We start from the raw sequence: 10,040 nt of genomic DNA on the forward strand, positions 1-10,040 counted from the left end.
GAGTCACCACTCCTAGAGGTGTATGAAAATAGACTGGATGTGGCACTCAGTGCCATGGTTTAGTTGATAAGGTGCTGTTAGGTCATAGGTGTGACTTGATGATCTCAGAGGTCTTTTCCAACTCAGTTAATTCTGTGAACTGTGAACTGCGACTTTGCCTCTCCTGTGGAAGGGGAGGAGCCTCTTCCATAACAGCCCCTGGAGGAGGGGACAGGGACAGTTCTGTGCCACCCCCAGGACCAGCACCCTTGGCGGGGGAGGGGGTCATGGGTAGGGGGTGCCCAGCTTGAGATTGATGAACTGGGAGGTTGGGGAGTGGAGTCTCATTTTAGGGCTTCTTGCAGCCCCCCAGGGCATCCTCCCATCTGGGTCTGGAGGGGGCCAGAGCCAGCACAGCCAGTACCCCCAGACCACCCCTCTTTCCCTGGGAAACATCCCCCAAAGGTGCCAAATCCTGCTGGGATCTGGTGCAGCCAAGCTTTGGGTAGGCAAAGGGGGGTTCAGGGAGACCAAGGGACAGAGGGGTTCATCCTGCTCCTGGTTCAGTGCCCAGTGCTGATGCCCAGCCCCAGTATCCAGCCTTAGTGTCTAGCCTCAGTGCCCAGTTCTGGTGTCCATTCCCAGTGTCCAGCCCCGGTGCTGATGTCCAGTGCCTGTGTCCAGCCTCAGTGCCCATCCCAGCTGTCCAGTCCAACTGTCCAGTCCCCAGTGTCACTGCCCAGTCCTCGTGTCCAGCCCCACTGTCCAGCCCCAGTCCCAGTTCCCAGGCTCATTTCCCAGCCATGATTCCAAGCACTTATCCAGTCCCACCCTGGTCCCAGTTGGGTGCCAGCACCGATAACAGCTGTGTGCCAGATGTGTGCCAGATATGTGCCAGTGTCACCCCCCATCCTGGGGGACAAGGGCAGCCATCAGCAGGGCCCAGGGCTGGGCAATGTCACACCAGTCCTGGAGGGAGCTGAAGGTTTTAACCCTGGAGCAACAGCAAGAAGGATGCAGTAATGGGGACAATGACAGAACGAGGCAGCCATGCACAGCTTGGTGTGGGGCCTGGGGCATGGCATGGGGCATGGTGTGAAGTGTGGCATGAGATGGCACAGGGCACAGGACAGGGAACATGACCCTGGAGCACAGCACAGGGCACAGTCAGCCCCAGCACCACCCCGAGCCCCTTCCCACCGGCCCCACTGGGACACCCACCCCGTGGCAGAGGAGCTCGGTCAGGAGCTGCCCCTGCCTGGCACTGAGGCCCCGGGGGGGTCCCGGGGGTGCTCACCCAGCACTGCCTGCCACTCCAGGCTGCTGCAGACCCTGAGTGCCTGCCCCAGTGCCATGGTGGTGACAGGGGAGCCACCCCAGGGGACTCGAGGGACACCCTGGTGTCTGTCACAGAGTCCATGTGGCATGGTGGACACCCGTGGGGATGCCAGGGGAGACAGAGGTGGGCAGGGGGTGGGGGCATATGGGGGGAAGGGAGGGGCACAGACACCCAAAAATGCATCAAAGCCATGGGGAGGGCACCCAAAATTATGGGAAAGGACCAAAATCTGAACAATGCACATAAAACTGGGGAAAGAACCCAAAATGGGGGAAAATGAGCCAGAAAAAGAGGAAAGGACCCCAAACAGGGTTAAAGGATCCAAAAGAGGCAGAAAAGACCCAAATCAAGGAGAAAGGACACACAACCAGAGGTCAAAGAGTCGTGGGGTGTCATTGGGTGCCCCTGTCTGTGCCGGGACAGACACAGATGCTCAGTGCAAGGAACAGCCATGGGAACATGTGTGCTAAAAATGAGGTCCACTTTCCTGGTAAATTTTAAAAGGTTTAATAAAGGAAAATAAGAGACAAAGAATAAAGCAAAAGGTTATAACGGCCGGGTGCTTGACATTCAGCAAAAAGCACACACTAACTAAGAAAACACTTTGTTAAATGCATCAACCTGTTGCATATTCATAGACCTTCATGCATTATTCAAAATCACCCCCCCCCCCTCAACCTCCCAATCTGTAAAACAACTTCTTTTTTTTTTTTTTTTCCCCTCTTTGTCTCCTTGTCAGCGCACTCGCTGATAATGGAAATCCATTAATTCCTTCCCTGGAGTTCTGGTGTTGTCACCCGTCTTCATCCAGATGGATTAATCCAAGATTGTGAAGAAAATCCCGATTATCCTTTTACCATTCTCTCGAGTTAGTTACATGAACAAAAGCTTTACATCACTATGTTGTAGTCCAAGAAAAATAGATATGTATCACACTGTTATTTCTAAGGTTTGTTAATAGCAGAACAAAAAGAAACTATATTCACCCAGCAAAGTTTTCCAACACTATACACATAGCATTCATTGTAATATTTGGGAAAAGCCAATAATGTAATATGTACCTATAACACTATGGGACACGGGAACTCCCCGTGGGACACGGGGACATCCGACGGGACACGGCCCCGGGACCTCGGGGACTTGGATCCCGCGAGGGGGGGCAGGAGCAGGGGACACACGGGGAGGGACAGGGACGCACGGAAGGGAGCAGGGTCACACGGGGGAGAGGGGGATGGGGACACACGGGGAGGGACAGGGACGCACGGAAGGGAGCAGGGTCACACGGGGGAGAGGGGGATGGGGACACTCGGAGCGGACAGAGACACACAGAGGGACAGAGGGACAGGGACACACAGGTGGGGGGGACAGGGTGGGGGGCAAGGACACACACAGGGAGACGGGGACACACCGGGGCAGGGGCGGGGACACGATGTCACCAGGACGTGCACTGGGACAAAAGCCGGATGCGGTGACACCCAGCGCGGGGCCACCGCGTGACCCGCGGGTGACACCGCCCCGCCTGACCCTTGTCCTGTCCCCAGCCTGTCCCCAGGAGCGGCTCCATGGCGGTGGCCGCCGCGCTGGGTTCTCTGGCCGTGGTGGCCCTGGGCACCTTCTTGGTGGCCCTGCTGCTGCGGTGGCTCTGGGATGCGCTGCTGGCTGTCACCCGATTCCGGGCCACTTGTCGCCAGCTGAACAAATTCCCCACCCCGCCATGGCGCAATTGGTTGCTGGGACACACTGGCATGGTGAGGGGACAGGGGTGACACCTGCGGGGACAGCGGGATCAAGGCTGGAGGCACCTGCAAAGAAACAATGGGGACAGGGTGGTGACACCTGTGATGGGACAGAAGGAATGATTGGGGTGGTGGCACTTGGGAGGACAATGAGGACAGGGTGGTGGCACTTGGGAGGACAGTGAGGATGGGGTGGTGGCACTGGCAAAGGGACAGTGGGGACAGACACACTTGTCCCCAAGGCTGGCAGTTCTCTGAGGGCACACGTGTCCCTAAGCTTGTGCATGTCCCCAATGACACACATGTCCCCTGTTGTCCCCAGGGCCAGAGCACAGAGCAGGGCCTGCAGCAGGTGGATGCCTTGGTGGCCCGGTACCGTCGTGGCTGCCTCTGGTGGGGACTTCCCTGGCTGCCCGTCCTGCGCCTCTTCCACCCCAGCACCCTCCGGCCACTCCTCAGTGCCTCAGGTAGGACACGAGACACCAGATGGGTCCCCAGGGCCACCCATGGGTGTCACTGCACCTGGCACAGAGACCTGGCAGTGCCCAGGCGGTGGCCACCAGCCCAACCCCACAGGTCCCCAGAGGTGTCACCATGGCCAGGCCAAACACCACCCCAGAGTGGCCACCAACCTGTCCCTGAGGTTCCCTAAGGCCGTGGGTGCCGGGAGAGGGTCCCCACTGTGGGTTAAGGGGTGCAGACAGGGTGCCTCATCCCAGTGTCCCCACCCGGGGGACCCCAGTGTCCCCACCCCAGTGAATCCCTGCCCACCCCATCCTTGTGTGTTGCAGCTTTCGTGGCCCCCAAGGATAAAACTTTCTATGGCTTCCTCAAGCCCTGGCTTGGTAAGTGGAGGGGGTTGGGTGGGGACAGCACTTCTGGGTGTCACATGGTTGGGGACAGCAGCCCTGGGTGCCCCTGATGGTGTCGTAGGGGAGGACACAGCAAGTTTTGGGGACAGAACCATTGGGCACCCGCAGTGGATCCGGGTGTGTCACAGGGGCAGTGGGTGACCCGGACACACTCTGGGTGCCCCCAGGATGTACCCGGGTGTGTCACAAGGGCAGTGGAGGGCAGGACACCCCCTGGGTGCCTTGGGCTGACCCCACTGTTCCCTCCCCAGGGGAGGGGCTGCTGCTGAGCAGTGGGCAGCGCTGGGCGCGGCACCGGCGGCTCCTGACCCCCGCCTTCCACGGGGATGTTCTCCGGGCTTACCTGGGAATCTTCAACCAGAGCACCCGCGTGCTGCTCGTGAGAGATCCGAGTCCCCACTGCACCCCAAATCCTGACCTACACCCCAAATCCTGACCTACACCCCAAATCATAAGTGCTGCACCCTACATCCTGACTTCTGCCCCTAACTCTGACCTGCATCCCAAACCCTAAGTCCTACACCCAAAATTCTGTCCTGCACCCCAAATCCTGACCTACACTCCAAACTCTTACCCGCATCCCAAACTCTGAGTCCTGCACACAAAATTCTGTCCTGCATCCACTGCTGCACCCTAAGTCCTGTCCTAAACCCCAAATCCTGTCCTGTCCCATACCCCAAACCTGCCCCCAAACCCAACTCCACCTCTTGTTCATCACCACATCCCTGTCCCACACCCCCACCCCAATTCTTGCCCCTCTACCACCCTGTCCCACCCCTCAATTTATCCCCTGCCCCTGTTCCTGTTCAGTCCCTGACCCCATCCATCCCCCCAGGACAAGTGGGGGGCAGCAGCAGCGGCCGCTGCTGGGGGGCCGCTGGAGATGGAGGTGCTGCAGCCCCTGAGCCTCCTCACCCTGGACACGCTCCAGAAGTGCATCTTCAACCATGAGAGCCACTGCCAGGAGTGAGTGCCACCTGTCTCCACTGGCCATCCTGGGGGCTGTGGTGACCCCACCATTGTCCCTGCTGGCCATCCTGGGAGCCATGGTGACCCCACCATCGTCCCTGTTGGCCATGCTGGTGGCCCCAATGGCCCTGCCATGGTCTCTGCTGGCCATGTGGCCCCAATGGCCCTGCCATTGTCTCTGTTGGCCATGCTGGTGGCCCTAATGGCCCTGCCATGGTCTCTGCTGGCCATGCTGGTGTCCCCAAGGCCCTGCCATGGTCTCTGCTGGCCATGCTGGTGACCCCAATGTCTCTCAGTGTCCCTGGTTCCCACAGGCGGCCCAGCGAGTACATCCAGGCCATCCTGGAGCTGAGCTCATTGGTGGTCCGGCGCCAGCTCCAGCCACTTCTCCACCCATGGTGGCTGTACAGGCTCTCCTCTGATGGCCGGCGCTTCGCCCGCGCCTGCGCCACTGTCCACGCCTTCACCGCTGACGTGGTGCAGTGCCGGCGCCGCGAACTCGCCCGCCTGGGCCACCAGGCCTGGCTGAATGGCCACCGGGGACGCAGCATGGACTTCATCGACCTCCTGCTGCTCACCAAGGTGGGCATGGGGTGGTGGTCAGGGGGACATGGAGGTGGTTGAGAGGGTGGTGGTGGCCATGGGGAAATGATGGTGGCCATAGGGTGGTGGACATGGAGGATGGTGATCAAGGGGGTGGTGGTGGCCATGGAAGGATTGGCCATAGACCGGTGGCCACAGGGAACGGTGGTGGCCATTGACAGCATTGACCATAGAGCTGGTAGCCAGTGGGATAGTGGTGCCTGTAGGGCGGTGGCCATGGAAGGGATTTGGCCATAGACCGGTGGCCCCAGGTGGCCCATGGCTCACCTTGACTCCCGCAGGACGAGGACGGCCACACCCTGTCAGACGAGGACATCGCGGCCGAGGCTGACACCTTCATGTTTGAGGGTGAGCACGAGCTCCCAGGTGCCACTGGGGCAGAGCCACTCCAGTGTCCCCTCACTCATCCCATGTCACCACAGGCCATGACACCACGGCCAGTGGCCTGGCATGGCTCTTCTATAACCTGGCTGGCCACCCTGAGCACCAGGAGCGGTGCCGCCGAGAGGTCCAGGAGCTCCTAGCTGGCCGGGACACTGCAGACATTGAATGGTGAGATGTCCCCAGGGCCACCCCAGGCTGTGTGGCCAGGGAACACGGTGTCACTCCTGCTTGTCCCCAGGGAGGACCTGTCCCAGCTGCCCTTCACCACCATGTGCATCAAGGAGAGCCTGCGGCTGCACCCTCCTGTCACTGCCGTGTCCCGGCGCTGCACCGAGGACATCCCCCTGCGTGACGGCCATGTCATTCCCAAAGGTATGGCGTGGCCAGTGTGTCCCCAGTGTCACCACCCACTGCTGTCACCTGCTCTCCCTAAAGTGGCCATTCCCATCCTACCAGGGGTCATCTGCCTGATGAGCATCTACGGGACCCACCACAACCCAGACCTCTGGCCCGAGCCTGAGGTAGTGCCACCCTACGAGGTGTCCCTGTCACCATGGTGGTGACAGCTGCGTCCTCACAGTGTCACTGTCACCCCAGGTGTTCAATCCCCTGAGGTTCAGCCCAGAGAACAGCAAGGGACGGTCTCCGTCCTCCTTCATCCCCTTCTCTGCTGGCCCCAGGTATGTGGTGGGGTGGGAACAGGAGTGTCCCCAAGTGCCACCCCCATCCCTGGCTGGGATCACAGTGGGGTGACAGTGACAATGGGGATGTGGTGGCAGGAACTGCATCGGGCAGAGCTTTGCCATGGCTGAGATGAAGGTGGTGGTGGCACTGACACTGTCCCGGTTCGTGCTGCGGAGGGACACAGCGAGGCCACCCCCGCGCCGCAAGCCCGAGCTGATCCTGCGAGCCGAGGACGGGCTCTGGCTGCTGCTGGAGCCACTGGTGGGAGTGGCCTGAGGGACACGGGTCACCAGAACATGGGGACATCCCGCCAGGCAGGTGTCACACCCAGGGGAGGAGCAGTGATTCAATGGTAGCGTGAAGGGGACAACATTGTGGTGGCGGTGGGGATGTGTTCTCCTTGTGTTTAAGTTTAGGATAAATTTGGGGAAAAAGAGCTCTAATGGGCTCCCCCCCATTTTTTTTTTTTTACAATTTTTTTTTTTTACTGAGTTTAGAAAGAATTGCTTTTCTGGTGAAAATGGAAAAAAACTTTTTTATTAACAAAAATACAAAAGAAACACTTTCCAACTTAAACCCAAAAAACACTAGCTTAAATAAAACTGTTTAAAAAAAAATCTGGCAGCTGCACAAAAAAAAGCAAAAAAAAAGCTAGTCCAAACATTAGCCCATAACACCTTGGTCATGGAACATGTCATGGTGTGGATGTGTCCACCCATGGACTTGTCCCCTAGGCCACTTGTGACCATCCATGACCACATTCCCCCATGTCACCATCTATGTCTGTGACCCCCCCCAAGCCTGATATCTCCATCCACAGCCCTGCCCATGTCCATATCCAAGTCCATGTCCATATGCATATCCAGGTCCATGTCCATGTCTATGTCCATACCCATGTCTGTGTGCATATCCATATTCCCGTGCCCACCATGTCCCCACCCACAATGTCCACGTCAATATCTTAGTTCAATGTCTTTATTTTTACCCCAATGCTGGGTGAAGGGATGAAGAAAAATTAAAGAAAATCAGGGCCCAAATAAAAGCATTTACCTTTTCATGCTGGCTGGGTATGCATAGGCTTCAGCAGGTAAAAAGAACCATTTTTAGACAACTTTCCACTCCATTGTCTCCAAAATCTCGATTTTCTGCCCCAGTCCATAGCTATTGGCTGTGGAAGATGCCTGTGGCCCAGACAGAAGTAGAATCATGTAATGTTTAGGTTGGTGAAGATCTCAAGGTCCATCCAGTACTCATTGACGCTGCCAGTAGAAATTATGGGATACAAAAGTGCAATTTTTTGAGATGGAAAGTAAAATCCGCTGTCCCAAATGAATTCCTGATGTCAGTCCGCATCCAATGGATTTTTGGCCTGCTGAGTCCAGGTGCCTACGGTGAGCCAGGAAGATGTGGAGACCACAAGCCAGGTGCATTCCCAACATGGATCACCAGGACTATGGATCACTGGGGAGCATCCAACAGGGTCCAACAGAGGAGATGGAGCTGGAGCAGCACAGGAACCTCTTCCCACACATAGGGAACTCACAGAGCTTCCCTTACCAGTGCCCCCATTGGTGCTGGGTCATGGCAGAGTTCTGGGAGAAGCTCTTCCAAAACTGGGGACACTGTTAGGGCTCTCCCTGGCGTGGATCCGCTGGTGGGTGACGAGGGTGGAGTTTTTCTTAAAGCTCTTCCTGCAATAGGGGAAGCAGAAGGGCCTCTCCTCTTCTCTACGTGAATCTGCTGATGCTTTAGCAGACTCCATCTCCTCTGAAACCTCTTCCCACACTCAGTACACTCATAGGGCCTCTCCCCAGTGTGGATCATCTGGTGGACAATCAGGTGGGATCTGTGCTTGAAGCTCTTCCCACATTCCCCACAGTTGTAGGGCCGTTCCCCGGTGTGCACTGTCAGGTGTTGCAGAAGTCCAGAGGTGTCATGGCAGCCCTTCCCACATTGCCCACACTTGTAGGGCCGTTCCCCAGTGTGGGTCCTCTGGTGGCGGATCAAACTGGACCTGGCGCTGAAGCTCTTCCCACATTCCCCACAGTCGTAGGGCCGTTCCCCGGTGTGCACTCTCCGGTGGTAGATTAGTTCGGAGCTGTTATGGAAGCTTTTCCCACATTCCCCACAATTGTAGGGCCGTTCCCCAGTGTGGATCCTCTGGTGGCGGATCAAATGGGACCTGACGGCGAAGGCCTTCCCACATTCCCCACACTCATAGGGCTTCTCCCCAGTGTGCATCCTCTGGTGGCAGATTAAATCATATCTGTCACGGAATCCCTTCCCACATTCCCCACACACATAGGGCTGTTCCCCAGTGTGTATCCTCTGGTGGCAGATCAAATTGGAGCTCTGGCTGAAGCTCTTCCCACATTCCCCACACTTGTAGGGCCGTTCCCCAGTGTGGATCCTCTGGTGGCAGATCAGGCTGGAGCTGCAGCTGAATCCCTTCCCACATTCCCAACACTTGTAGGGCCGTTCCCCAGTGTGCACTGTCTGGTGGCGGGTCAGGCCAGAAATGTCTGTGTATCCCTTTCCACATTCCTCACACTCGCAGGGTCGTTCCCCAGTGTGCACTCTCTGGTGGCAGGTCAGGCCAGAAATGTCTGTGAATCCCTTCCCACATTCCCCACACACATATGGTCGTACCCCAGTGTGGATCCTCTGGTGGACAATCAGTTTACTGTTCCGGCTGAAGCTCTTCCCACATTCCCCACACACATAGGGTCGTTCCCCAGTGTGGATCATCTTGTGGACAATCAGGTTGTGTTTCTGGCTGAAGCTCCTCCCACATTCCCCACACACATATAGTTTTACCCCACTGTGGATCGTCTGATGGCGGGTGAGGTCAGTACGCTTCCTGAAGCCCTTCCCACATTCCCCACACTCGTAGGGCCGTTCCCCAGTGTGGATCCTCTGGTGGTAGGTCAAACGGGCCCTCACACTGAATCCCTTCCCACATTCCTCACACTTGTAGGGCCGTTCCCCAGTGTGGGTCCTCTGGTGGCGGGTCAAACGGGACCTCACACTGAATCCCTTCCCACATTCCCCACAGTCGTAGGGCTGTTCCCCAGTGTGCACTGTCAGGTGCCTGATCAGATCTGAGGTGCCTCCGAATCCCTTCCCACATTCCCCACACTCATAGGGCTTCTCCCCATTGTGGATCATCTGATGCTGGACGAGACTGGAGCTCGTGCTGAAACTCTTCCCACATTCCAAACACTGAAGGGGCTTTTTGCCATCATGAAGCTGCTCATGGACCCTCAGCTCAGAGCTCTGGCCACATCTCTGGCTGCCTGCCCGGCCCAGGCTGGGTCTTTCCTCCTCGGATCCCCATGATCTGCGTTTGCAGCCCCTCCTGGTGCGGGATCTCTGTGGCTTTTCCTCCCTGTTGGATTCCTGCACTGTGGAGCTGCTGCAAACGGCCTCTTCCACGAGGTTCTGCTGTGGGGATTTGTCCTCCCTGGTCTCCGT

At 57.5% G+C, this 10,040-nt stretch overlaps 1 protein-coding gene across 2 annotated transcripts; it reads left to right on the forward strand.

Annotated features, from left to right (window-relative positions):
- Positions 1 to 2,861: 2,861 nt before the first annotated feature.
- Positions 2,862 to 7,608, forward strand: LOC306815623 (cytochrome P450 4F3-like). 2 transcript variants are annotated; one of them, XM_079332194.1, is made up of 13 exons: positions 2,862 to 3,066; positions 3,377 to 3,521; positions 3,846 to 3,899; positions 4,178 to 4,305; positions 4,762 to 4,892; positions 5,210 to 5,477; positions 5,780 to 5,846; positions 5,921 to 6,050; positions 6,121 to 6,254; positions 6,339 to 6,403; positions 6,480 to 6,562; positions 6,662 to 6,886; positions 7,569 to 7,608. In XM_079332194.1, exons 1-12 carry the CDS (start codon positions 2,881 to 2,883, stop codon positions 6,840 to 6,842), a joined length of 1,572 nt encoding a protein of 523 aa, XP_079188320.1. In that variant the 5' UTR covers positions 2,862 to 2,880; the 3' UTR covers positions 6,843 to 6,886; positions 7,569 to 7,608. The 2 variants fall into 2 exon arrangements, with proteins under 2 accessions (XP_079188320.1, XP_079188319.1); XM_079332193.1 differs by lacking the exon at positions 7,569 to 7,608 and having other exon boundaries at positions 6,662 to 6,905.
- Positions 7,609 to 10,040: the final 2,432 nt, after the last annotated feature.

The sequence above is a fragment of the Erithacus rubecula genome (genome assembly GCF_903797595.1).
Source record: "Erithacus rubecula genome assembly, contig: scaffold_175_arrow_ctg1, whole genome shotgun sequence".
In the NCBI taxonomy this organism is placed as follows: domain Eukaryota; kingdom Metazoa; phylum Chordata; class Aves; order Passeriformes; family Muscicapidae; genus Erithacus; species Erithacus rubecula.